Source organism: Chelonia mydas, chromosome 1 (assembly GCF_015237465.2).
Source record: "Chelonia mydas isolate rCheMyd1 chromosome 1, rCheMyd1.pri.v2, whole genome shotgun sequence".
Lineage (NCBI taxonomy): Eukaryota > Metazoa > Chordata > Testudines > Cheloniidae > Chelonia > Chelonia mydas.
The window spans coordinates 60727200-60755110 of record NC_057849.1 but is presented as its reverse complement, the minus strand read 5'-3'; the positions used below and the strand labels follow the sequence as shown (position 1 = coordinate 60755110).

General features: G+C 43.3%; 1 protein-coding gene across 10 annotated transcripts; it reads left to right on the top strand.

Moving 5' to 3' along the window:
- Positions 1 to 1358: 1358 nt before the first annotated feature.
- LACC1 (laccase domain containing 1) lies at positions 1359 to 24547 on the top strand. Of its 10 annotated transcripts, XM_043533267.1 has the most exons (8): positions 1377 to 1692; positions 10343 to 10967; positions 13535 to 13716; positions 14295 to 14460; positions 16885 to 17110; positions 17758 to 17933; positions 18848 to 18893; positions 20105 to 24547. In XM_043533267.1, the coding sequence occupies exons 2-6, from the start codon at positions 10394 to 10396 to the stop codon at positions 17930 to 17932; spliced, it is 1323 nt and encodes a 440-aa protein (XP_043389202.1). In that variant the 5' UTR covers positions 1377 to 1692; positions 10343 to 10393; the 3' UTR covers position 17933; positions 18848 to 18893; positions 20105 to 24547. The 10 variants fall into 10 exon arrangements, with proteins under 10 accessions (XP_037750462.1, XP_037750455.1, XP_043389202.1 ...); XM_037894527.2 differs by lacking the exons at positions 18848 to 18893; positions 20105 to 24547 and adding an exon at positions 8209 to 8286 and having other exon boundaries at positions 1363 to 1737; positions 17758 to 18577; XM_043533264.1 differs by having other exon boundaries at positions 18848 to 24547.
- Positions 24548 to 27911: the final 3364 nt, after the last annotated feature.

Genomic DNA, 27911 nt, shown 5'->3' with positions numbered 1-27911 from the left:
AGAAAATCACTGTACAGTCAAGTAAACTGGCTAAATGCTAAATGCTCTGGAAAAAATGTGCATGAAAGGGGCACATATTAAGGATATCTTCAGTACTAAACTGCAGTCACTAGCACATAATTTAGCCATGAACTGGGTCTCTGGGGAGTACTGGACATGAGCAGCTGCTTTTCCCCCATACAGTTTTGGCCTCATTGCTGTGTATGGACTACGTCGCCATAGCTATATTAGGAGAGCCACTGAGGAGTACTCCATTTTCCAGCATTTTTGTCCACAATAGGAAAATGTAGAGATTTTCCTCTCAGATGACTTCTCTATACCGTTTTGAGACAAGGGAGGGGCAAGGCTAATGATCAAATACATTTCAATTTATTTTAAATCAGGAAAACAACTATGCCCGCTTCTTTAGGTGAAACTGAGTAATAGTGGGACTCCTGAACTCTTGGCCTGTCTACACTCTTAATTCACCCTCTATTCTATTCAACATTACTTTGGCAGCTGCAATTTCTGTGGATAACGTATCTGTGGCATAAATAAATACCCTTGAGATTATGGGAGAAGTCCAAATATTATCACACAGGATGGTATTATGAGTCACGATGATATTTTGTGTTTTGCTTAAACCCCAAGCTTCTGAAGTAATATTATTGTGTCAGAGTCTCAGTTATCATTTTTTAAAGAGTAAGTTTCTGCCCCGGTGCTTGCAGAGAAAACAAGAACCTTAAAGCCTCAAGAATCAGAAGGCAAATAAAAAGACCCCCAAATGTATTATTTTTGAAAGAAAAGCTCATGATATTTAAGCCAATCACTTAATTTTTTGAGGTCTGATTCATTTAAAAAAAATGTTTTTTAATGCTTAGGGTTGGCCGTTCTGCAGCACTGAGAAATTCCCCTGACTGAGGTTAAACAGATCTGCTCCATAGTGTGCGGGAGTCACATTCCCTCTGTGTGACCTTTGCTCCCTGGTGGCTATGTGCAGTGGAAATGTGATGTGTGTTTTGAGCCTTTTACAGCCGGGGGCTGCCCATGGGGTTTGACTCAGGATTAATTCTAATATAGAAATCATCCAGTAAGTGACTAGCATCAGTTAGTATCACCCTCAGAGGCAATGCTCGCCCACTGAGGGCCCTGAGCAGGAATATTTCCCTGCTCCCCCCCATCCTAATAATTAATAGGGGGCCCTCTTGAGCTGCTTGGGGCCTTAGGCAATTGCTCAGTCTGTTTCTGCCTAGCGCTGGCCCTGATGGCCCTGGAGAAAGGTTTTGTGAGAGCCCCTCTGAAGGGAGGAGCGTGACAGGAAAGTGGGGCGTGGTGTACAAATTAGAGCCAATGGGTGAGCCCCCCCTTTCCACCAGGCAGTGGGGAGGAGCTAGAGGTTGTAGCATTAAAAATAAACCTGCAAACAAAGAAAAGGGAGGGGGGAGGTCACCTGCAGTGCCCCAACCAACCCCTGTGCACCTTGGGGTGAGGGAGGGGGAAGCAAAGGAAACTGCTGCGGCGGGCTCCCCCTCAGCGTCACACAGCCCCAGAGCAGGGCCTGCTGCCGCCTGCTCCCTCAGGGCAGGAAGCCTGTGGTGGCCGGCCCCTGCCATGGCTAGGGAGCGTCTCTAAAGAGGAGCGAAATGAGAGAGAAGAATTTACACAGCTGAAGGGAACGTCTAAGCAGGAGAGAGCCGACAGGGAGACAAGGAGGTAAAGGGGACGTGCAGTATTGCCAACTTCAAGAGATCACAAATTGTGAGTCGGACCCTCCAAAATCTTGGCATTGGCTGAAAAAATCATGGGTTTCAGAGTAGCCGCCGTGTTAGTCTGTATCTGTAAAAAGAAAAGGAGGACTTGTGCCACCTTAGAGACTAACAGATTTATTAGCGCATAAGCTTTCGTGAGCTACAGCTCACTTCATCAGATGCATACAGTGGAAAATATATTGGGGAGATTTATATACACAGAGAGCATGAAACAATGGGTGTTACCATACAGACTGTAACAAGAGTGATCAGGAAAGGTGAGCAATTACCAGCAGGAGAGCCGGCGGTGGGTGGGGGGGGGAACCTTTTGTAGTGATAATCAAGGTGGGCCATTTCCAGCAGTTGACAAGAACAGTGGGAGGAGAAATAAACAAGGGGAAATAGCCTAAGTTAATTGTATCCAGTTTGCAAATTAATTCTAATTCTCTCTCCTTGGAGTCTGTTTTTGAAGTTTTTTGTTGAAGAATTGCCACTTTTAGGTCTGTAATCGAGTGACCAAAGAGATTGAAGTGTTCTCCGACTGGTTTTTGAATGCTATCATTCTTGACGTCTGATTTTTGTCCATTTATTCTTTGATGTAGAGACTGTCCAGTTTGGCCAATGTACATGGCAGAGGGGCATTGCTGGCACATGATCACATATATCACATTGGTAGATGTGCAGGTAAACGAGCCTCTGATAGTGTGGCTGATGTGATTAGGCCCTATGATGGTGTCCCCTGAATAGATATGTGGACACAGTTGGCAACGGGCTTTGTTGCAAAGATAGGTTCCTGGGTTAGTGTTTTTGTTGTGTGGTGTGTGGTTGCTGGTGAGTATTTGCTTCAGGTTGGGGGGCTGTCTGTAAGCAAGGACTGGCCTGTCTCCCAAGATCTGTGAGAGTGATGGGTTGTCCTTCAGGATAGGCTGTAGATCCTTGATGATGCGTTGGAGAGGTTTTAGTTGGGGGCTGAAGGTAATGGCTAGTGGCATTCTGTTATTTTCTTTGTTGGGCCTGTCCTGTAGTAGGTGACTTCTGGGAACTCTTCTGGCTCTGTCAATCTGTTTCTTCACTTCAGCAGGTGGGTATTGTAGTTGTAAGAATGCTTGGTTGAGATTTTGCAAGTGTTTGTCTCTGTCTGAGGGGTTGGAGCAAATGCGGTTGTATCGTAGAGCTTGGCTGTAGACAATGGATCGTGCGGTGTGGTCTGGATGAAAGGTGGAGGCATGTAGGTAAGTATAGCGGTCAGTAGGTTTCTGGTATAGGGTAGTGTTTATGTGACCATCGCTTATTAGCACTGTAGTGTCCAGGAAGTGGATCTCTTGTGTGGACTGGTCCAGGCTGACGTTGATGGTGGGATGGAAATTGTTGAAATTATGGTGGAATTCCTCAAGGGCTTCTTTTCCATGGGTCCAGATGATGAAGACGTCATCAATGTAGCGCAAGTAGAATAGGGACATTAGGGGATGAGAGCTGAGGAAGCGTTGTTCTAAGTCAGCCATAAAAATGTTGGCATACTGTGAGGCCATGCGAGTACCCATAGCAGTGCCACTGATTTGAAGGTATACATTGTCCCCAAATGTGAAATAGTTATGGGTGAGGACAAAGTCACAAAGTGCAGCCACCAGGTTTGCCATGACATTATCGGGGACACTGTTCCTGACGGTTTGTAGTCCATCTTTGTGTGGAATGTTGGTTATTTCCCCTCCCACTGTTCTTGTAAAGTGCTGGAAATGGCCCACCTTGATTATCACTACAAAAGGTCCCCCCCCACCCCCGCTCTCCTGCTGGTAATAGCTCACTTTTCCTGATCACTCTTGTTACAGTCTGTATGGTAACACCCATTGTTTCATGTTCTCTGTGTATATAAAATCTCCCCACTATATTTTCCACTGTATGCATCCGATGAAGTGAGCTGTAGCTCACGAAAGCTTATGCTCTAATAAATTTGTTAGTCTCTAAGGTGCCACAAGTACTCCAAAAAATCATGACATTTTTAAAAAAGATGATATTGTGTTTTTTAGGCCGGTCTCTTGATTTTTGGGGAAAAAAACAACAAAAAACACCTGGCTCGTCCCCAGGGTGTGTGCCTGTGACAGTTTTGCCTACTCTTCCACATATACCAGATAAGGTCATTTTGGCCCCTGCTGCAGGTGCTCTCACCCCCACATCTGCCCGTCTCTTGCCCAGTAATTAATCCTGTCCTCCAGATGCCCATCAGTTCAGTCCCCCAGTCCTATCATCACCACCCTATCAGTTCAACCCCCCTACTCTATCGACCCCACTAACTCAGTTCACCCTCCCAGAACTCACCCCATCTGCTCAGAACCCACCATCAATACAGCCCCTCCACCCCATCAGTCCCCACCCCTCCTCACTTCAGCGCCCTCAGGAAATCCCCAGGCCATAGTTCAACCCTCCCAGCCTCATCTCTGCTCTTCTTAGGGTTCTTCACCCCCCCAGGCCTGGGGGGCTACAGTAAGGTCCCCTCTCCCACTTCCCTGGCTTACAATGGGGAGCCCCAGCCACCCGGGGCTTACAGCAATTTCTAAGTAAAATTAAGCCTTATTCATGATCTATTGAGAGAACTCTCAAATATCAGAATTTGGGGAAAAAATCCTGACATTTGAGAGTTCTATCGTGAGATCATGAGTGGGGCTTAATTTTACTTAGAAAGCCCGTCTCTCATGATAAATTCACGAGAGGCGGCGTGTCTGGATGTGCTGGCAAACAAGGAAGGAAAGTGGAAGGGAAAACCAAATAGAAGTATCTGCAAATGACGAAAAGGGTTGTGTAAGAATTAAAACAAAAGGGAGTGTGGGGGTGGAGGAGAGAGGACAAAATAAAGGGAGTAAGCAACTTATCAAGGCAGAAGATATGAACAGCTACAGGACTCCTTTGCAAGCCCTAATTTAGGGGTGGGGCTGAGATTCCTGGCTGTGCAGTCAGGCCCATCAGGAGCCATGTGTGGCCCAGTACATCTTGTTCACTGGGGCCCCACCCTCTCCCTTTTCCCTCTATTTACAGATGTTTTGGGGGCCACCCTGAGCTCAGGGCCCTGCTACAGTTGTCTCCCTCTCATCTCACCAGCACTGCTCAGTGACCTGTGCCTTAGGAGACTGCTGCAACTTAGGGTATGTCTGCACTGTGAGCTGGATGTATAAATTCCAATCACTGCTTGTGCAGTAAAAACAAAAGGGTAGCTGCAGCAGCAGAAGGGTCTAGACACCCCAGGTATGCATGAGTATCTTGGATGGGATTGTACCCAGGGGTGGGTAGCCTCTGCTCCTTTATTAGACTCCTTTAGTCTAATTTTAGTACTCTAGCTCTATCAGAGGTAGTGAGGGCATGTTTCCTTAAGCTGGACATTACATTTTCAGCTCAAAGTGTAGCCATACCCTTAGAAAAATTAGGTCAGGGCTTTCTAAGTTACCCAATGGGCTTCTCCAACCCCCAAAACACCCCAGGCTCAGCTGGGCATAAAGGTGTATTAAAACCACCTTAGCTCACCCCACCTGCTACCCCACCCCATGGGCCATCAGTCTTGTGCTACATTTCCTAGCCTGCATCCTCACTGTAAAAAGGGCAAGTTACCTGTCTGAGTGAAAGCAGCACCTGGGCCTTGGCCTAAACCCCCAGCTGTGCCAGCTAGCCCAGGTTTAAAGCACCATTAAACTTGTGTGAGGGGATTTTGTGTGTGGATGGGAGTGGGATTAGGGGCAACATGTAAGAGTCCAAGTTAACTCGGCAGTGAAGACATACATAGAGGGACAGCACAGACTCTCACCCTGACTTTCTAGAAACTTGTGTAAAATGTGGGTTTAGGGGAATGTTTTTGTTTATGTTTTCTAACATGAAGGTGTATCTGTTCCTAATTTTAACTGTTTTATGGATTAGGCTTTCACATTTCCAGTAATAAGCAAGGTGGTTTGTTTGCAATGCAAAAAATGGAAAAGGTCATGCTTTTGTCATTGCAACCCTCAAATGTGAAGGTTTATATCCATACAATTTTTATCCTACTTAATTTAACTGATGGTATCATTATCTGTATAAATGTCTATTTTTTTAAAATCATGCTAAGCTCTTTGGTTCCATATTGCCTTGTGGTAACAAGTTCCTTAGCTTAACTAATTCATTGTGTTAAAATGTGATATTTTTAAAATCAGTTTTAAAATTTGATGGCATTCATTGTAAATTGCTGAGAACACCAGCTTCATTGGCTTCTCCTTGTTCTTCAGTTATGAAAGAGGATAAATAGGAGGACCTGATTTTCCTTCCCAACACCATTCATCATTTTATACAATAATACCATGTTCCCTGTTACTCTTCTCCTCTTCAGACTAAACGCAATATTTCAGGTGGTGAAGTAATATCGATTAATATCATGTCACTATAATATTTTTGGTATTATTTTGTATTCCATTATTTTTATTTCTTAACATCTTGTTTGCCTCTTTTGCTGCACTCTCACCAGCTGTTCCCATGGTGTTTTCTACTTTTATCATAGTCTTATTTTCTGTACTTTTCTTCAGATACCATACACAATCTGATTGTTGGCTGCAGATCGCTGGAAATGGTTTATTCTTGTGGCCATGCTAATGTACCAGTGAAGTTAAAAGTTTCTGAAGGGCTCACAGGAATAATTGGCTCTCATGAAAATGAAAAAGCACTTCCTGTTTTTAGTGACGCCTTTTAAAAATATTGCGTGTTTGTCAGCGCCTCTTAGCTTCCTTAGCTCTGTTCCTGTGGCCCCTTTTCTCTTTCAGTAATTTTGAGTTAACTTTCTGTGGCTGTTCTCTTCTTAATTTACTGCCAAACCTCTCCGCAGAGCAGGGAGTTATGCTATAGCAGAGAGGACTTCTTTATCTTCTGTGCTGCCTTTCTTTCCACTCCATGTATTTATTTTCTTATTTGGGGGTCCAGCCATTTCTGAGGCTATGTGAAGCTTCATATACATGAACAGGACCCTCGCAGAGGCACATATCATTACAACGAGTTGCTGCCTAGAACTGGTATGGCAGGGTTAACACTGCTTCCTGGTTTTGTATTACCCTAGGAATTAATCATGTTAGTGCCTTTGAGTACCCTTTGGGATTTCCTGTGTACAGTGACAGTAGCAACTCAGGGCCTCAGGCAGAGAAAAGGTGGGTTTCCCCCAGTCAGGTCTCACCTAGAAGGGGATTTCCATCTTGCACAAATCTACTGCAGGACTTGCAATTATGCAGATATATAAGGCTCATAACAGTACGTGGGTATTTTGTATGATCTCTCTCGGGAGCTGCAAAAGGATTGTCCATCTCTGTAAGTAAATAGCTGTACTTGCCTCTTTGAGCTTATATTTATTTATGGAAACTCTATGTACTTTGTATTTTGTAACTGTAAATGCTAACTTCTGGCTCTTTTACACACATAAATATTCCTAAATTAAGAGTGGTTTCTACATTTCGATGGCTTTCTGCTTGTTGATATATAGTGATTTATTAAAAGTGTTGTGTGGAACTTTCAACACCCTCCGTATTTTTTCTGGAGTTGATGCATGTCTTCACTTATTAGTAATCTCACATAAGATGTTAAATACTTTCTGGCTTTTTTATCTCTTTTCAAAACTGCACATATCTCTTTACATCTCAAAAAAGAAAATAAGAGAGATAGATAAGATCCAAAGGAGGTCAATGTGGGGAAAGTGGCAGTCTTTGCTAGTCCAAAACTGGGAATATATTCAGTTTATTTTCATTTTCAGATTTCAGTTTAATTTTCTGGTAAATTTTCTTCATGATATTTTTCTATTCTGACCTGGCTTTTTTTTCATTTTATGTTTCTTTTCTCTCTTTTCCTTTTCCTGTCAGTTCCCACCACTCTTTATCATTTTATCCTTCCTTTCTTTTCTTTGGATGGGGTCTGTAGCATGGCTTCTGCTTATCATCCAGCTTTGTGTACTGAGTGTTTCAGAGGGTGTACAGAAGAGAGTGAATTTGCAGGTTTGGTCTTCAAACCTGCATGAATTTTCAGACTTTAACCGTGCACTGTAATGAACTGCTCTCTAATAAATATTTTCTGATGAAGGAATTGGCAGTTGCATATTTTGTGGAGCATTAGGATTTTCAAGCTAAGATATTTCAGACTTCAACAACCATGATACATTATAGAGAACTCAACATACTGCTTTGCTTGGCACACAATGTGCTGTATAGCAGTACCCAGTGTTTTGTGAATATCTCAAGAAGCAGTCATCAAATTTCACTCTAATGTAAACAAAATGTTGTATTTGCAATAAAAATAATGCCAGTGCAATACCATTGATTTTGATGGAGATATAAGATGCAAAACTGGCTAAATGCACTAGTGAATCAGCCTCATTATGTCCATTTGTGTACAGCCTCATAATTGCCCTAATGGATTTCTTTCTGTATACGCACATCTTAATGATTGTGCTGGTAGATATTTCTCCTTCAACAGGCATCCTCCCTCCCTCATTTTACAGGTGGTGTTTTCTTTAGGAAGGAGGGAAGATGTGGGAGTCAGTCACCCCTGCTCGCCCTCCCCTACTCATATATATGAGGTAAGAGGGAGTTGCAGTTTTCTGTCTTGTCCCAGAGAAGTTTCCTTTTGTGGAGTATGATGTTGCCTGTAATTCAACTGGGATCTTCTGATAGGCAGACAAGCAAGGCACTCTCCATTGGGAGCCAGCAGGGCAAGGAAGATGTCTGCTGCAACTGCCACCTCATTATTGCTGCTTGTAACTTAAGCTACCATTCTGAGTTCTCTGGTGACAGCTGTTGGGTCTGTGGTCTTGACCTATCTCACTCAGTTTCATTAGCAAGCAGATTTCCCTAGTAGGTGTCATCAGTTGTATGTAATAATAGTCCTAGGGAGATTGAGAGTCATAAATCCCTTGACAGACACTGTCACCGGCTGTCAGGTTTTGATCATGAGTCCTAGCTTATTTCAAGTAGACCAGTCAAGTCCTCTGCGTCTGAGAACAAGAATGAAATCTTTTATGTATTCTGTAAACAAAGAGAAAACAGGCACTTTAAATCAGGATGACTTTAAATTCCGTTTGAGGGAAACAAAAATAAAGAAGGAACAAAATGGAAGTCCCCATGAGACAGAATGAGTACAGAATGTTTCTCCGTAACACCTTGTGACGATTTGGGGAATCTGTCTACATACAATTTATGAATCCTGTTTGAGATTATGAACTCTGTATGTATCTTTAGCAAACTGCACACTTCATTTTGATTGTAAGGCTAGTCTGGCTTCTCTGGGGTTTTTTACTTCCATTTTGGGATGAAATTCCAAGAGGTGATAACCCAGGGCTAGCAATGGAAGGTTAGTCTTCTATTCAAATGGGAAAACCCTGGAAAAAAGAAGGTGGCAAAACCAAGAAAACCTGGTTCTGCCAGGAAGCCTAGTATTCAGGCAACAGATCACCTGGTGGTGGACTTTGAACATCTGACAAGGTCACATGACAGAGGAAACTGCAACTTTATAAAAAGAGGACTCTCAGTAGCCATTTTAGAAAGAGGGGGAAGAGACCAGAAGCAGAAAGCAATGCTCTGCAGGAACAGAAGGGTGAGGATCCTGGATGCCCTAGAGCAGCTTTAGCAACCTGAGGACCCCCATTTTGATTTTTAAAATGTTGTGGACCCCCAAGCTCCACCCTGCCCCGCCTCTTCCTGCCTCAACTCCACCCCAACCCCAAGGGAAGCTTTAGAGTACACAAATCCAGCATGGTGGGATCCAAACACGGCAACCTGGTGAGTGTTCAGCAGGGGGAGTTCCACTAGGACTATGACACACCAGCTTTGAAAAAGGTGACAATGAAAACCAGGAATGTTCTTCATTTGTCATGTGGATTTGGAGCCAGGTTTCAATGTCCTCCAGAGCAGGGGTTCTCAACCTTTTTCTTTCTGAGCCCCTCTCCCCTCTCCCCCGAACATGCTATAAAAACTCCATGGCCCGCCTGTGTCACAGTAATTAGTTTTTTGCATATAAAAGCCAGGGCTGGTGTTCGGTGGTAGCAAACAGGGCAATTGCCTGGGGTCCTGTGCTACAGGGGCCCCTGCAAAGCTACATTGCTCAGGCTTCAGCCCCCTATGGCAGGGCTCAGGGTCCTGGGCCTCAGCCACATGTGGTGGGGCTTCAGCTTTCTGCCCTGGGCCCCAGCGAGTCTAATGCTGGCCCTGCTTGATGGACCCCTGAAACCTGCTCGGGGTCCCCTGGTTGAGAACCACTGCTCCAGAGGATGCAATTAACAGAGAGGCACCAACTGCTTCATGGAGCTGTACCTCAAGTTCACCTTAGAAGCTGTATTTGGGAGGAAAGGAATCCAGGTCATTAAAATGCATTTGTGAAAGCCAGATTATATTGTGGGCCATGCTTTTAACATCTCAGATCTGGAGAAATGCAAAAAGAATGCAGCAAGGAGATTTAAACAAAAGCAGAACAATTCCCATCTCTTTTAGTTCCCTTTTGCTCTTCACACTGGATGCAATGGAAAATATATTTGAAATTACATTACTTTTCAGTATGTTAATTCCTCTAACCACTAAACATCAAATAATAAGTTGTAACTTTGCTTATTTAGACTAATAATGTTCTCTTTTTCTTTGAAGGTGTTTTATTCAATATCTGGTACCTTTAGGACTCCTTAAATCATCTGGAAGATGGCAGAAGCAGTAGTGATTGATCTGTTCAGTCTACAAATGAACTCACAAAATAATGGCGTTCGGAAGTTATTATGTAGCACGCTAGAAAGGATTGAAAAACACTTCTCTACCAGTGCTCCATTTGTTTACATAATGTGCTACCAAACTCCGAGAAGCGAAAGGAGCAGTGAACAAGATTCGTTACTTAAAGTAATCAGCGGTTTTCAGATTCTGAAGAAAGGAATTGAGGTTGTGTGCATGACAAGTACAGCTGCTGCCTTGTACACCATTAAACAAAAACTAGATGAAAAGGATTTAAGCATCATTAAAATCATTTTACCAGTACAAAGGAAAGCTTTAATGGAAGTGTTTATAGACCACCTATTCACTGCTGTTTACCAGTTCCAGTTTGAGGATTTTGGGGTGGATTGTGAAGGAAACAATCTCCAACAAATAGCTGAACCTCAGAGTGACATACAAACACTTTCTGCCCATGAGATGGAACTCGTCAGGCGTGAGATTCAGACATTCTTGGAAAGTCTGCCAGCCCTGAAAGGGAAGCTTACCATTCTAAAATCTTCCTTGATCCCAGGTAAACTGGAAAACGGATTTTATGGATTTTTTTAAACCTATTTCATTCAGTTTTCAGTTTACGGATTCTTCTACTTCAGGGGTTAGTAACATGAGGTCCTAGGCATGAAATTTTCACCCCCAAAATGTCTCTCTGCTGCTGTGATGTCCCTATAGCCAGCCAGGGGAGAAGTCCCCAGTGCAGACATCAGATAAGATAGCCATAGATTGTCCTATGCAGCCCCCCCCTTGTAAGTTCAGGCACAGGGGGCATAGAAGGGGCCTAAAGAGGTAGGCCTGTAGCACTCTGCGGATTCTCAGTGGCACTGCTGAATAACTTAGATCAGTCCCACAGGATGCCTAAATCACACTGGAGCAGTCCAGAATTGGGAAGGAGCAAATGTGGCTTAAAGAATGGCACAACATAGGGTACGATTCTGTGTGTTCAGTGTTAGTGCTGACGCAGAAAACAGAGACACCATCTCAGCTGATGGGGTCAGTAGCAGTGATTCTTATGGGGAAGAAACAAAAAGCAAACACCTCTCTGAGTGGAGCCATAGAGCACAATGCTCCCCTTAATCTAACTGCTCTCCATCCCAGCGCTTGTGGGCTCTGAGCAGCCAAACGAGGGCTGTGTCTTGTGTTGAAGTTTTGGGTGGGAAGGGGCGGGCAATGGGTTCCCTTTACCCTGCTCTGCCAGCACTCACACCTTACATTTAATTAAATCTTTGGATATTGTTTTTTCCTGCACTGTTGGAGGGGGGCATCTCACGGTTTAGATAAAAACAACCTACTTACTTCATATTCCGACTACTTGAAATGACACTCCCCAAGTCAAAGAACTGAATTGTTGGAAGATCTCTATCTGGCTATATCCTGTATCTGTTTGGATGTTAAGATAACAAATATCTTCAAAAACACACCCACTACATGCCTTAGCCAGTGAGAAAATCAGTTATACCTTACAGTAGTGGTTCAAAGACTTACTACCTCATTTTTCTGTATGTACATTATTCCCAGCTCGAGAAGAGGGATTTTTCAACCTGAGTTTTCCTGGAATTCTTCCATCGGGGGGGCAGGAGATTAGAGCACAGCATCCCTTGTGGCAGAGGAGTTAGAGGTTGTAGAGAATGCACTGGGAATTCTTTATTCACGGTGCCTGGTCTCTCACTCTCTCAGTCACATGCATACACACACACACACACACTTTGTAATTCTCCTTATCTATCTAGGTCACAGGTACAAGCCTGGTCTTCACCTAAAACTTAGGCCAACCTAGCTATATCACTCATGGGTGCGAAAAATTCACTCCTGTGGGGGACATAAGTAAGCCAATCTAAGCCCTGATATAGGCACTTCTAGGTTGATGGAAGAATTCTTCTTGTGACCTAGCTAGCACATCTTGAGGGGGTGGATTAACTACAACGATGGAAACACTCCTTGTGTCACCATAGCACATCTGCAGCACCATAGATGTGTCGCTGTGGCATCTGTAGTGTAGACATACCCACAGTCCAGTGGCATAGATAGGAGTGGAAATTTGGATGGGCCCCAACTTTCTGGTGGACGGGCAATGACAGACTGTGCAAACTCAGCTTCTCCCCCAACGCTACACCCTCTTCCTAGCCCTGGTGGCTCAGACATAGGACTTCACCTGCCAAGCTGGGCATGTATATGGGGCGGCTCAGAAAATGTCAAGGCAGAGCTGCCAGAGCGTAACTTTCTGAAGGGTGGGCGCATAGCTCCATCCTGGATTTCAGGTGCCTGAGTGACTTTCTGGGCTGCTGTGGCAGCACTATACCCCTGCTCAAATTTGGGTGAACCTGGACGCTAAGTGTGTGGGCCGTGGCCCACCCAGGCCACCCGTGGCCATGCCCCTGCCACTGCCTTTTCTACACATTGTCACCACACATGTCCATCTAAGTTTTGGCTTGGGTGAAGCAATCATGGAATGGATTTTTATTACGGCACAAGGAGTGGGTCTCCCTGCACATATCCACCTAGCAGAAGATTGTTTCTCCCTAAACCTGCAGTTCCTTAGAGATCTCTAGTGGAGGGAAGCACCATTTGCCCAAAGATCACTTGACACTGCCCTGGTGCTCAGCTCCCCATCCAGGTTTCTGTGGTTCCTGGACAGTATTCCACCTGTTGGAGCTGTGTGCCAGGGACCCCTCCACTGCAGGTGCTCCCAGAAGTCTCTTCAGAGGAGGAGTTGCTAGAGACTTGGACAGCAGTAATTTGCTTGGGTTTACCCTGGAAGCTGGGAGAGGGTGATATTAGATCTAGCAGAGAGCCTGCTGCCTCACATCCCTTGACCTGGAGCTCTGTGGAGTCCAGGGGTAATGTGGTCACAGGGAACATGCTCTTGTCCTGGCTCTTATTCACTCCATGCTTTACCCTGGCAAGAGTCTTTCTCACTTGCTCTCACAGAAGGAGAAGGGAGCATGGGATCCTTGTTTTTAAATGTCATCATTAAATAAGAATCAGCCATCCAACAATCTGACTGGCTGATACCAATTCCGTTTGGCAGAACCTGGTATAATTTTCAGGTTTCTCATTTGTTTCCAACAAATTCTCTCTCTTCACCAGGTCACATCTTCCTACATGGGTTCACCACGAGGACAGGTGGAATCTCTTATATACCAACACTCAGCTCTTTTAACCTCTTCAGCAGTTCCAAGCGGAGAGATCCAAAGGCTGTGGTTAAAGAAAATCTACGCAGGTTAGCTAATGCTGCAGGTTTTGACCCAGAGACATTTCACAGTGTGAAGGTATGTTGTCAGATAGCAATGGACTCCTATATTAACTAATCAGAGCTTGCTTTGTATAGCAGTGAATGTTTTGTTTTGTTAACTATGCATTAATCTTCTCTTTCCTAGCAAGAGATTATAAGTGGTAGGACAACTTTTTAAGACAGTTATTGTGACAGTTTATCATGATGAAACTGTCATCATAGCTGTCAACACACTTGGTACTATATAGAGAGGAAGACGCAGTCCCTCTCCCAAGAAGTTTGTTCTAATAGATCATACAGTTAGTTCAGTGATATAATACAATATATGACCAGATAAAGATCCAAAATCAAAGCGGTGCAGATATCTTTTTATTTAAAAAATTCATTTCTTTCTTAGGCGGATGGGTTGCACATTAGAGGTGTGTTTTAAGAAGGGATCTGAAGGCAAAGACAGTAGTTGTTTGTTGAACAAGAAGAAGGATGGAGTTCTAAACATAAGGGTTGGCCTGACGAGGGTGTGAACAAGAGAGTTGGAGAAAAGGCATTGAGCAAAGTATGAATTAATTTTTTTTTCACTGCCTTATGACTGTGCTTCATCTGTCTTTGTACTGACAGGTCAATCATGCCAGTGATGTTTGGATTATGGGAAAGCCCCAGCCTGACAACTATGATGGAATAGTAACGAATCAGCAAGATGTTACGATAGCAGCTCCCGGGGCTGACTGCATACCTATGCTTTTTGCTGATCCTGTCAAAAAAGCATGTGGAGCTGCTCATTCTGGTAAGGGCATCTAGTATTCAGTTCTCATAATCAAAGTAATATAATACTAGGAGAGTACTGGGAATGGATCCCTTGTATAGTAAACGGGATTAATAATCAAGTAGTAAGTGAGTGAAGGATTCCAAACTGAATCCCTTAACTCTTCCTTTCCAGGCTTCCTAATATACTTCTTTTTCAAAGATGTAGAATTCTTCCGAAGAGCATGTAATAGTTTGGGAGTTAGCCGAACTCCAGTCAAACACACTTACAACTTCAACTGTTTCTAATGAGCTTTGTGTTTGTGAATTGCCCACTTTTTGATGTGAGCATCAAACATTTCAATCAGATTGTGCTGGAGATCCATGGATCTAATAGCTCTTAGAAGGCCCATCAGAGTGCAGCTCCCCTCTGCAGGCTTTATACATACAGGAAGGGTGTATGTGTGTAGGGAGCAATACGGGGTGTGTGTGGATGGGTGTTATATGTGTGGGGGAAATGAGTGGTGACGGAAACGAAGCGGAGATAAAAGGGAAGCTTTTATTCACATTGAAAATTTTAAGAGGTTGAAGTTTTATATCTAGAGATGTTAGGTGTTAAACGTTTAACGTGGATAAGAGTTTGTGCAAGCCTGGTCTTCACCTAAAACTTAGGCCAACCTAGCTATATCACTCATGGGTGCGAAAAATTCACTCCTGTGGGGGACGTAAGTAAGCCAACCTAAGCTTACTATGTTGCCCCTCAGTTACCTGCTCCCCCCTTCCTGACTCCCAAGCTGATCCACCCTGTCCATTCTCTGCCAGTCTCCTGTGCCCTCTCCATGCACCCCCTCCACCTGCTTCACCCTCCCATTCCAAGACCAGGTAATGAATGTGTCACCCAATTCCCTCTCCAATCCACATGCCTTGTATTATATCATATCCCTCACCAGTCACATATTCTTTCCCCCTCTCCATCCTCCTTGCACTCCCCAAATCCATGCCTGAAGTCAGTAGCAGGTCAAATTATTTTGATAAACATTTACAAATAGCTTTAAACCTTGCTCTATATAACCTTAAATACCATTCTGTGGCCCAGACTGTAGCCAGGGGTCACAGAAAAGAAGGGGAGAAAAAGAAACAAAATACCTTAGCCTCTACTCAGGACCATCCCTAGACATTTTGGTGCCCTACACAGCCTCCTACCCTCCCCCCCGTGGAGGCCTGGGGCTACACACACACCCCGCAGGGCTGGGGCTGGCTCCAGGCCTCCGTGGGTGGGGGGGGCAGGAGCAGGCTTGGGAGGCAGAGGGGAAACCACCCCCCAGTACGAGCTGGCAGAGCGGAGCAGGTTGGGGCTGGGTCACTCCACTTCTTGCCACCCAGTGAGTGCAGGGCAGGCCCAACCCCGCACTCATGGGGCAGCGGGAGGTGCAGTGACCCGGCCCCAGCGCGCTCCACTCTGCTCCCCTGGCTCCCAGCCTTGGGACTTGGGGGGCAGGGGGGAAATGCTCCCCAGCCCTCGCTGGCAGCGTGGAGTGGGCTGGGGCCAGTTCACTCCACTTCCCGCCGCCCGGTGAGTGCAGGGTGCTCCCAACCCCTGCTGCAGTCCCCCGGGTCATTGCTCAGGGGAAGAGGCAGGGCTGGGCAGAGCAGGGGCGGGGGCCACGGGGCAGGGCAGGGGCAGCTTTTCTGGGTGGCTCATCTGGTAGGGGGATCAGGCTAGCCACCGGAGCAGCACGCAGCTGTGTAGGGCACCAGGAAATTTGGGGCAATTTGGTGCCCCAAATTTCCCGGTGCTCTGTGCAGCTGCGAACTTTACATACGGGTAAGGACGGCCCTGCCTCTACTTTAAGGCACACTCGGCTCTGTACAAAGCCTGTCTTGAGCTCTGTGTAAGGTACAGGGAGTCAGAGCTGGGCTTTCTTTCTTGCAGCCCAAACAATCCTGGCATGCAGCACAGTTTACACTTGCTTCAGCCAAGTAGCACAGATAAGGAGATTTTTTTAATATAAAATGTTTTTTCCCTTCTCTTTAAATAATAATTTTCCACGGTGCTGTCATGTGAGATTGTAAAGAAACCTTGACAGTGTTTAACCCATGAGATATTGCAGCATAGAGGAACAGTGAGGTGTAATTGAATGGTCTAAAATCAGGGCTGGGAGCAAAGCATTCCTGAGTTCTAAGCCCACTTGTAATGTTGACTTCCTCTGCCCTTGGTCAATTTAAAGCTCCTTTCTTCTTCAGTTTCCCCATCTCTAAAATGATAATGTGGCTACTTCATAAGAATGCTCTGAGGACTGTTAATGTTTGCTAAAAGCTAATTATTCCTCCATGTATTTGGCTTTTAGATCCTTAATAATAATAATAAAAATAATAATAATAAAAATTAATAATAATAATAATTTTCTGTAAGCATTCAATTCAAAAATAATTTTACAGGATTTTTTCCCCTTATGTTTTTTCTTAGGATGGCAAGGCACTTTGTTAGGAGTTGCTATGGCTACAGTAAATGCTATGATAAAAGAATATGGCTGTAATGTTAAGGATATACTTGTGGTGCTGGGCCCATCTGTTGGACCATGCTGTTTTACACTTCGTCGGGAATCAGCAAAGGAATTTTACAGTCTTGATCCAAAATGTGTCAGACAGTTTGATTCTCCAACTCCCTATATTGATATTAGAAGGGCAACACGGTAAGTCTCGTGTGTTTTTCTGCGCTATAGTTTGTCGTGCTAAGTAGCCTAGGGATGAGGACAAAAGACTGAGTCAAAAGAAATTTAGGTTCTAGTCCCAGTTAGTCACTGATATGGAGTGTGGTCCTACTGGGTAGGAGTTGAGGGCCCTCAGAATTTCATGGGAGCATTGCAGTATCAAGCCCTTAATGAATGAACCTAAGGACGATATTTGCTCACCTTGTGTACTGTTGAATTCCACTTGAAAAACTGGGTGGGACGGACAAAAGAAATCCCCACTGTCTGCAAGAACACCATGTACTGAACTGAGCTTTCCTGGATAACAACATTACAAGCAAAGTTTTGTTATGTGTTGCCAAAGTATCGAGTTTCCTCTAGCAGCAAGTCAGGACAGAACCAAGTCTTCTAGTTTGAAATATTGCTATATTTCAGCTATTTTATGCCTTAAGAGTAGCTTCTTTGTTCTGTATACATGTTCAAGCTTCAGTATGTGTCCTAAAGAATGAGCAAAACCACTTATTTTACTCTAAAGAAAAATGGTATTAGCACAGTCTGTCTTACACTATTGCAATAGCAGTAACACACTGGCGTAAGGAACGTGCCATTTGATAAAATGTTCATCTTTTCTTTTTCTTCCGTTCTTTAAGAATTCTTCTAGAGACTGGAGGGATTCTGCCTCAGAACATACAGGATGATTCTGTCACTGACCACAACCAAAGTCTCACTTTCTGCACAGCATGCCACCCTGATACATTTTACTCTCATGTTCGTGATGGCACTAACTTTGGCACACAGATTGGCTTCATATCGATCAGAGACTGAGGTAACGTCCCTTATCCTTGGGTAGTAACCAGGCAATAACCGTTAGCATTACTTGACATCTTACTCTCCTGATAGTAGGCCTCTCCCCTTTCCTTCAACTGATAAGCGCTGAGGAAGAAGTGGATTTATCATAAAGGATTTGTACCTGTTGGGATGCCTTATTCCTCTGTGGGAGGCGAGACCAGCAGCAGGATTAAAGACCCAAAGACAGGGTTGCATGGGGAAGTTCTCATGGAAAGTGGAGATCTGTGGGAACTAAGCCATCCATGCACAACAGCCCCAAACCTTTCTGAATTATACCTGCTGTGATGTTGCACCCCATAAGGCTTTATGGAAATATGCTTATGAATGTATATATGACATAACTGGAATATGTTTTATGTTATATATGCCATGTAACATATCTCTGTAAAGGTTATGATCTACTGAATCTATTCATACTATTTGTATGCATGTATCATTTTTGTATTCAAAGTTAAGACACAGAATCAGAGGGATATATTGGAGAGAGGAAGTTTCTTTTCTATTTTGTATATTTCTTGGCTCTCAGCTCCCCCTGCCTGTATGCTGGGTGGCCTGAAATGTTTGAGCTCATTATGAAAGTTGCAAAGGGATCATTAGTAATACATAACCAAAGTTTCATGATTTGGTTTCTGCTTATTTTTTCCCAGTGGATTTTAATTTAAGATGATTAAAGTTCCTAAGCTAGCTTCACTGGACACCAAGTCCTTTCTTAGTGAACAAGGTCAGTTTCAGGCCTGAATAATCAGTGGAATTGCAAATTTATACAATTCCAAGTGAGCTTGATGGCTCCTCTCAGCATCTCTGTCTCACTATATCTCATACAGTCTGACCAGCAGGAATCCTGAGTTTCCATACATGCATCTAAAATCTCCATTAACTTTCTTTCCCCAGTTAGGCCTTTACAGTTCAAGCGAGGTTCAAAGCTGAAGAAGGTCAGGTGAGAACTCCTCTTGTGATATGGCAATGGATAGGTCTCTATTATAGGCCTGGATAGGTCTCTATTATATTAAACCACCAACTGCTTTCGGCAGCAGTCCCGGAGGTAGATAAAATCTGCAACCATAGCTCCAGTAAACATAGAACATAGTTCTGTTGTTGTTGGGGATGTGGCCAGGTAACCCTCAATAAAGCTCAGAAACTTTCTTATTCTCCCACACTGCTTGTTCTTAGTAGCCAATGCTTTCTTACCAGCTTGAGCTTACTCTAGACACTATCTTCTCTGCTTGATCTAAACTCAAGGAAAAAAAAGAGACCTGTTTTAACCCCATTATCTGTTCTGCTAGTAAAATCTAAATATGCACCCTTCTTATGCTCCTACTGAAAATGTGTCTCTGGACACTATGGTTTCACAATAGACATTATTGGTCATCATATATGAATGAAAAGAGCCTCCCAGTACTGTAGTCATTTATCTGCCAGGTCCATTACTAGTAGGGTGGCCAGATGTCCCGATTTTATAGGGACAGTCATGATTTTGGGGTCTTTTTCTTATATAGGCTCCTATTACCCCCTACCCCCTGTCCCGATTTTTCACATTTGCTGCCTGGTCACCCTAATTACTAGGATAATTATAACCTGCAGAGTTCTCTGGCTTACGTCTTGGGGGAAATGTCTGGAAAATCTTTTCTATTTTTCAACCAGTCCCTTGCACGGTCCAGGATAAGTGTTGCCCACTAGGGGGTCAGGGCTCACTCACTCGCTCTTTAGCCAGGATAACGCTTTGTTGGAGCAGATCTGTGAAGCTGCAGTTTGGTGTTCCAAAGCTACTTTTATAAGACACTGTAAAGTAGACACTTATTATGACTTTGCCAATAGGTCTTCAGCTAAATCATTCCGGCATCTGTGCTTGAAAAGTAATCTGTTCTTCTTGAGGGGCTGCTATTTAGGTCCTGGCAAATTAGAGACTTTGCTTATCCATTTGGAGATAAATTATTTTTTTTAAATCTGTGTCTTATTTGTAAATGGACTTTATGGACAAGGTCAGTATCCACTGACACTATTCTTTAGCTATAATCTACCGGCGGTTTTATTTTGTATGTTTTTCACTTCCTATTTCTCATTCGGACAATCGTTTTCCCTTGCACTGCAGTCTTTCTGGAGAAAGTTCTTTCACTTTTAGTTATCGTTCTCTGTTTTATTTCCCTTAAGGTACCTCTCCCCTCCCCTCTCAGCTTCTGTCTGTAGCTTTAGTACTGTAGCATTTGCAGTTGGGATGTGATTGGCGGTTTAAGATCATTCTGCAGTTCCACCAGGTCGCTCATGGCTGCTCAAGCGTGATGTTAGAGACTTACGTTGTCTGTTGGAAAAATGACCATTTATAGGTAAGAAAAGTATCCAAGTCACAGAACAAGTGCAAAATGAGTAGTTCTGCTGAAAATGTGCTCACACTGAGCCTCATAAGCCATTTTTACCATTGTTGTTCATTATTTCTATTACACTACATTACTTAGACTATATTTTAGAGCAGGGGCCAGCTTTTTTGTGTGTTTGTACAGCACCTAGCTTGATGTTCTGCCACCACACAATAAAGAAATAATAATTAAGAGATCCCAGCCAAGTCAGCGCCCCATTGCACTAGGCTCTACGTAACAAATATATTTACATATAATCAAATAAAAGATGCAGGGAGGACTGGATAACAATAGTCTGAGCATGTTCTTTCACAGCTGTGTGTATAGTTTGTAAGCGTAGAGTTTTTTCTGCTGTTTGTATTAATAAGCAGATCAGTAGTAGCAGCCGAGGCTCACCACCTCTAGGGGAACTTTTAACATGTTTCATAAATTATTCTGACATACTTGTTTAATAATCCTTCTCACCCATTAACTTCTAGTGTGAATTTATAACATTTCTCTGAGCTATTATCAAGTTAGTAAATGGTATTATTAATTATTCCTGGGATGTGCTGTGAGGAGAGTGAGGATATTATCATACTGAACACTGTCTTCTGTAAATATACAGTATAATTAACATTCAATGCAGCTGTAAATTCTGGACAGAGCTTTTCATTTGCATTGATATATTCCAATTATTGAACAGGCTTTGAGAAATGAATGATCAAGTATTATATTAGAACAGCGCTGCTTCAGCATTGGACGGTAACCTTCAGGTCTCTGAGGTAGGTGTGTAGATTTTCCTGTGTGGTCTTCTGGTCAGAGCTTGAGAGCTGTAATAGGCTCCAGTCCTCTGTGGATTGAGCAGAGAGTAGCACATGTAATATACACTGACTGGTGTAACACACACTGACATATGCACCACAAATTACAACCACTAACATGCCGGAAGGGTTTCACCTTTCCCAGACAGAACTGTATTTCGCACAATGGGTCTTTTCTCCCTTTAATGTTTTTTCCTTCTCGTGCTTATCTTCTGCTATCTTTTTGTATGGTGAAATTCACAAATGCCACACAAAACCCCTATACACGGAATAAGAGAGCTTCATATGACTGTCCGGAGCAGGTGTTTAAGGAGACAGAATCTACCCTGTGGGGATGCTGTACAGGCTTTGCACAGTCTGTCTTTCTATGCAGCATCTATTAGACAGGAACCATGTGAGGAGCTATTTGTGCTCTCTCTGACATAGCCCCAGCAGTCCCCTCTAAAACAGCACAGAGCCAGCGTGGAGCCTACCTCCTAAGCACAGGATCTTTGTAAGGGTCCACCAAGCCATACCCCACCGGATGGTTTCACAATGGTCCCCCATTATCAGCCTCAATAGCAAACAAGTCAACGTTCCTAGATTCAGCCTGTGCTGTCCTCATTTCACTTCATGGATCAGTTGCTTTTGAGTAATGCAATGAGAGAGATGAACTGCATTCGCTTATCCTGAGGCTGCGTGCATTAGCATCATGTGTGCCCTGATTTTGTCCTTTGAGTCCCATAGTCCTTCATGAACATGGATCTCGTGTGTGACAACATAACAGTACAGTACATGGGCATGCTAAATTCTACATGTGACAGGAAAAATAATGTCTTGCTTTGCTGGAAGGGACACGTGCCTCCAAAGAATCCTGGCAACCCAAGTGTAATACAGTTTAACTGACTTGTGCTTTCTATTTCCAGCAGACATTTACCAGAGTTTTCCAATGAGTGAATAATTTAGGCATTCATTTGAAGTATTTAATTTAAGAATGATTTTAGGCATGTGTATCAAATGCACTCAGGATGTTATAAATTATTATACAGTACTGCACATTTTTGTAACACTAAAAGGTTTCACTTGCTTGCTTTCCCTTTAATATGCAATATACAGTTCTTGGTGCTGCTAGAAAGCATAATTATGTGTTTCCTAATGTCACTCTGAGAAGAATAGGGAGTTAGCCTTTAAAGTAATCTCTCTGATCTTTCATTACAAAATGTTTAATTTACAGTAGCATCACGTGTTACAGATATTTTGCTGAATCTATTTGTGTGAGTTTTCTCCTTGTAATCCATTCAAAAGAGACCCCAAGAAGAATTTCAGAGGCTTGAGCTATCATGAGCAATGTTCTGTGTATTCATAGAATCTCAGGGTTGGAAGGGACCTCAGGAGGTCATCTAGTCCAACCCCCTGCTCAAAGCAGGACCAATCCCCAATTTCTGCCCCAGATCCCTAAATAACCCCCTTAAGGATTGAACTCACAACCCTGGGTTTAGCAGGCCAATGTGGCTGAAATATCTATATTCCACTTTAACAAATGTGACATCATATTTCTAAGGCAACCTGTATTCTGGCAATCATGGGAGCAAGGACACTGCATGGATTTCCATTTGGTTCCTGCAACATAAAAGAGATCTGAGACAAAATCAATATGGACTGTGCTAAACTATTAGGATTCATTTTCACAATTAATTATACCTAAGGGAGTGTTTCCTTTATTCTACTGCAAATGTAATTCAGAGCTAGTAAAGGTTGAATGAGATTGTTTTTCTAGCAGTGTCATCTCTACATTTAGCATAGGATTGCATGGCTGTAATGGCTTATAATATAGTAATTTGACATCCTTTATTTTGAAAGTAGGGAACCTAACCTAGTACTTGAACATGTCTCTTTTATAATGTGGGCTCTAAGAACTCTTTACATTTAAATATGCATAATTTATTTTTTCTCACCTGATATAATGGCTTTAGGCAGCGTTGTGAAATTTTGCTTTGGCATTTAGTTAAAACAAATGTAATATGTCATTGCCAACGGTACTATAGAAACCTGAGATACGTGCTTCAGTGCTTTGCTCAGAGGCACTAAGCTCCATCTTAAAGGGACTCTCATAGATGTTGTCATAATGAAAACATTTTGTTGATTTTGTCTGAAAAACCCTGGGCCTGATTCCCCTAAACTGATGTAAATCACAAGTAACTCAATTAAAGTCAACATTGTAAAACCCAGTGTGATGAGAGAATCAGGCCCAATGAATGTTTTCAGTTACAATGCTTTTCTCAATGCTTTATATAATCTGTATTAAAATGATGATTATACAGATAATTGTGTCTCAGTTCCTTCTCTAGGAAATTGTGGTAGAAAGCTTTACAAGAGTTTCAGGAGTTCACCTGAGTTAGGCAAGCCACCTTAGGCTCATGGATGTTTCTTGCCAAATCTTCATTTATATCTTGTGCAATCCCTTTGGGTGATACTACACTGAGAGATTTCTCAAATTTTCCCTCCATTGCACTATTATAGCTGCAACTACATCCGTGCTAGCCATAGTGGGAACGCTAACATAGACTGACTATTGGTGTTTATATTGTCAAACCCAGCTTAGAACAAGCATAAATGAGACAAATGTCAAAATACCAGGGTATTTTGGGTAGGAGGGTTTTCAAGAAATGCTCACTATAGACAAGGCCACTGAATTGAGAGCAGAGCATATAAATCAGTAATGAATGTATCTCTTGTTTTTCACAAAATCTAATTGCTAAAAGATAGAAGCAATCTGTTAGGGTATGCAGTCCACCTCCCTGCCAACGCCACATGGTTTGTGGTCTAGTATCTTGTCCATTCGAAAGCCATGTCTACCCTCGCACTCATGTCAGCAAAACTTCTGTTGCTCAAGTGTGTGAAAAAAACCCACCCCGAGTGATGTAAGTTTTTCCGGCATAAGTGCTCGTGTGCACAGCGCTATGTCGACGGGAGATGCTTTCCTGCTGACATAGATACCACCACTCATTGAGCTGGTTTTATTATGTTGACAGGCGAGCTCTCTCCCATTGGCATAACGCGGCTACATGAGCGCTCTTACAGCTGTGTCACTGTAAGCTTTTAAATGTAGACATGGCCTAACTTTATATGTTCTGAAATACAGGACTGTCATCTGTTCCTCTTGGGAAGCCATTCCAGACTATTAATACAGCACTCTGTCAGAAACTGTGACATTCAACTAAAGTTTCTTTCTTACTTTCTATTGTTTCTAGAGCTGGCAAAATAGCTGAGAGAACAGGTTTCCATTGTAAAATGAAGTGCAGTTGAATTAGAAATGCTGAATGAAATCATGTCAATGTTGTCATAATTTTGTTTTGGAGAAAAAAAGAGTGTGTGGTGGGGAGAGCTCTGACAATGTCAAAATGTCCCATTTCAAGGTTTTTTTAAATAAAAAGTTTCAGATTTTCCTTTTGAAACAACTTTTTGTTTAGAATTTATTTTGTATTGTATTATGTATTATAATATAATCTTAAAACAAAGTTGGAATCATGGAGAATTTCAAAACTTTGGGGTTTCATTCTGAATTGTAATGGAATTTTATTGGAATCATGGAGAATTTCAAAACTTTGGGGTTTCATTCTGAATTGTAATGGCATTTGTTTTCAAAAATCTCAAGGCCCTTTGCAAAACGGAACTTCTGTTCTTCGCATAGCTCGAATTATTTCTTATGCACACCACTCTGAAAGATCCAAAATAACCCCTCTTCTTCCTTGGTGATTACACCCTTCACATATTATAGGCAGTTATCATATTCCTCCTTGTCATCATTTAACCTATTTCCAATAGTTAGCTCCTTGAATCTTTCCTCATAAATCAACCCCTCCAGCCCTCTGCTCTTCTCTGAGCTCTGCCCAGTTTATCAATAGCTTTTGGGTAAGGGTGAGAATAGAACTGATGCATTATTCCAAGTGCAGTCATCCCAAAGCAGCATAGAGGCTCTTCTGTCTTCTGTGTAAAACTGCACTGGCCTTTTTCCATTAGACGGCAAATTCACACCTAATTTTCAGCATGGAACTACCAAACTCTGGAGTGGTGAGCCACATTAGCCACCTTTGGTTTCTTCTTCTTTTGCAAAGGACTCATAGCCTGCTGTGCTTTAATAATGATTTATTTTAGCCTCCCCAGCCATAATTCATAATCCATAGTATTCTTCCAGGAACAACCTGTGTGAGTGGGGGGAGGACAGGCCTTACTCAGCGGAACTATTGGTATTCCTGATGCTGTGGCATCCGAGATGTGAGGGCTCTTTAGTTCATCAGACAACAACATAACAAAATCCAGTGGCTGGAAGTTGACAATAGAAAAATCCATTCTGGAAATAAGTTGCAAATTTTTAGCAGTGAAGGAAATTATACACTGGAATAGTTTACCTAAGACTGAGGCATATCCTCAGTCACTTGAAGTCTTTACCTCAAGATTAGATGTCTTTTAACAATATGTACTGTAACTTAACCACAAGTTATTGGGCTGAAACTGGAATTGGATTAGATGTTCACAATGGCCTTGGAATCTATGAATCTAAGAAGGGCAGTTGATCTACGTCCTGTGCTGCCTGCCAGTTCCAGTGCATGCTCTCGGCAGATAGTCTCGGGGTTGCTCACCATAGAGATGTTCACCTGCCAATCTGAGGATGAGCTACCTCCTTCCAGCAGAATAACTGCTGTTGAAAAATCGCGATAAATATTTGTCACTCTGTGGCTCTGGAGACATGACAAGGAACGTTCTTGTAAATGGACAGGAGTGAGGAAACAAATCTGCCTTGGGATGCTGTCAGAGGATATTAAACATTAATGGTTAGAGATTGTGGAGAAAAACAAGAGGTGGAAAGAGACGGTATCATGAGGATGAAGTCATTTCTATGACAGCACGTTGAAGAGGTAGTTCAAGAACAGTTCATCTGTGTGAAAATGTGACCCCCGTAATTGTCACCAGGCTGATTGAATAATACTACCAAAAGTGTTCCTCAGTGAAGTTATTGGCCACAAATGCTAATGATGCTTAAGGCTACTTTAAATTAGGTAGTCAATTTTTTCTGAGTTTGCTAAAAGTATGGGACACATATCACCCATTGGCTTGTCTCAGTTCTTTCCTTTTTACTTTTACCTCCTCTTCCCCTTTTGGATTTGCAATGCCTGCACAATCTACTCGAATGCACCTGGCAAATGTCCTGAGAGGCACACCTAATTGTGGGCAGCACCAAACTAGCATTGCATTGCTCAAACAGGAGGTATTCATTTTGACACCATTTATTTTGCATGAAACTCTGAGATGGAGAGGAAAAGGTTAGATTACCATCAGCTGGGAAACAGGATATGTGCCTGAAGTCTCAAGGGTTAGAAAGGCTCCAGGAACCAGAGTTGGCAGTTGAAGTTCATACCCACTTGCACAGGATTAAATCAATCTCCAAATCTAGTGTGAGAAGGGTTTCTCTTCCTACTACCATCCCCCGAAGGGGTGTGCATCAGCAGGGAAGGATACAGTGGTTTTTATCCTGCTAGGAAGCACTGAGTCCACAGTCCAGCAATGCATTTATGCAGTCCTGGCATAAGGCTAAGCATCTGCTTAAGTGATTTGCTGGAGCCTGAGATGATCGGCAATAATTTCCTAGGACAACAGGGAAACAGTGAATGGTAAGCCTCTGTCCTTCCCATATCTTTCTATGTTTCTGGACTGAAAATACTAAAAAGAAACTTCTCTCAGTTTTGTTCAGCTTGGCTAACCTCCCTATTGTGCAGATGTGGAAGAATTTCTACCACAATATTTCTCTGCAGCCAGCTGTAATAGCAAGTGGCATGAGGTGTGTTTGGCTCAAGAGCTGAGAGCTTAGAATTGCTCAGGAGTCTTCTCCTGTTTGCTGTGGACCAAATCCGGAGCTTCTAATTCAGGGCCTTATGCTCCCCACTGCTTCGGGGAGCCAGATTCTGCCACTCTGTGACTCATACTGAGAAGTACCTTATTCTGCAAGTGGTGACATTGGAAACAAGAGGCTCATTGGTGGGGTAAGATAAAACACCAGGTAAGAAGGGTGGCAGAAACCAGTCCTTTCTGAGCAGAGCAAGGCCATTACCTAGCAGATCCTGCCAATACCTAGGGGGTGCAGAAAAAGGGGGCACGACCTCCTCACTAAGCCGCGGAAGCCTCTGGGCAGGGCTCCAGCTCTGGCGCTAGGGAGAGGGTGGAAAGGAATGGATTGGTTCTGTTGGATTCTGCTGGCTTTTCACCTACAATTCATGGGCTAGCTAGACCCAATCAAATTCCTGCACTCACTCTCCTGTAACTTCTCTGTGTTCCACTCTGCGACCTCCCACAACTTAAGGGGTTCTACTGGAGTGTCAGTAATTGGAGAGGGCCCTGGCAACCTTTATATCAAAGGATTGTCAGGAGAGATGAGAGGGAGAGGGTTGTACAGAAAAGTCTCAGCATCATCCCTCAAAAGCTGGGTTTGGTGGTTGTGTACCTTGCCCTCCCTACAGGGAGGGGTGGTTCAAACTCCACCTTGCTCCTGAGAGAATCAGGGGGAAACTACCAGAGAGTGTGAAGCCAAGGAGTTTCCACTCCTGTGTGGGTAAATTTGTTACCAAAGAGCAGCGCCTGCCCTGTTCTAGTGCATGCTGCACACCACAGCCAGCAGGCTGGTGGTCTGGGGACATGAGCATATTCCCTACGGAGAAGACCATGGGTTTGTGGAGCAGTGCCAAGTGCAGGAGCAACATCCCTATGCATGCTCTGTGGAACATTAAGTGGGTAACTCTGCCCTGCTGCAGCAGAACCCATTGTTGGCAA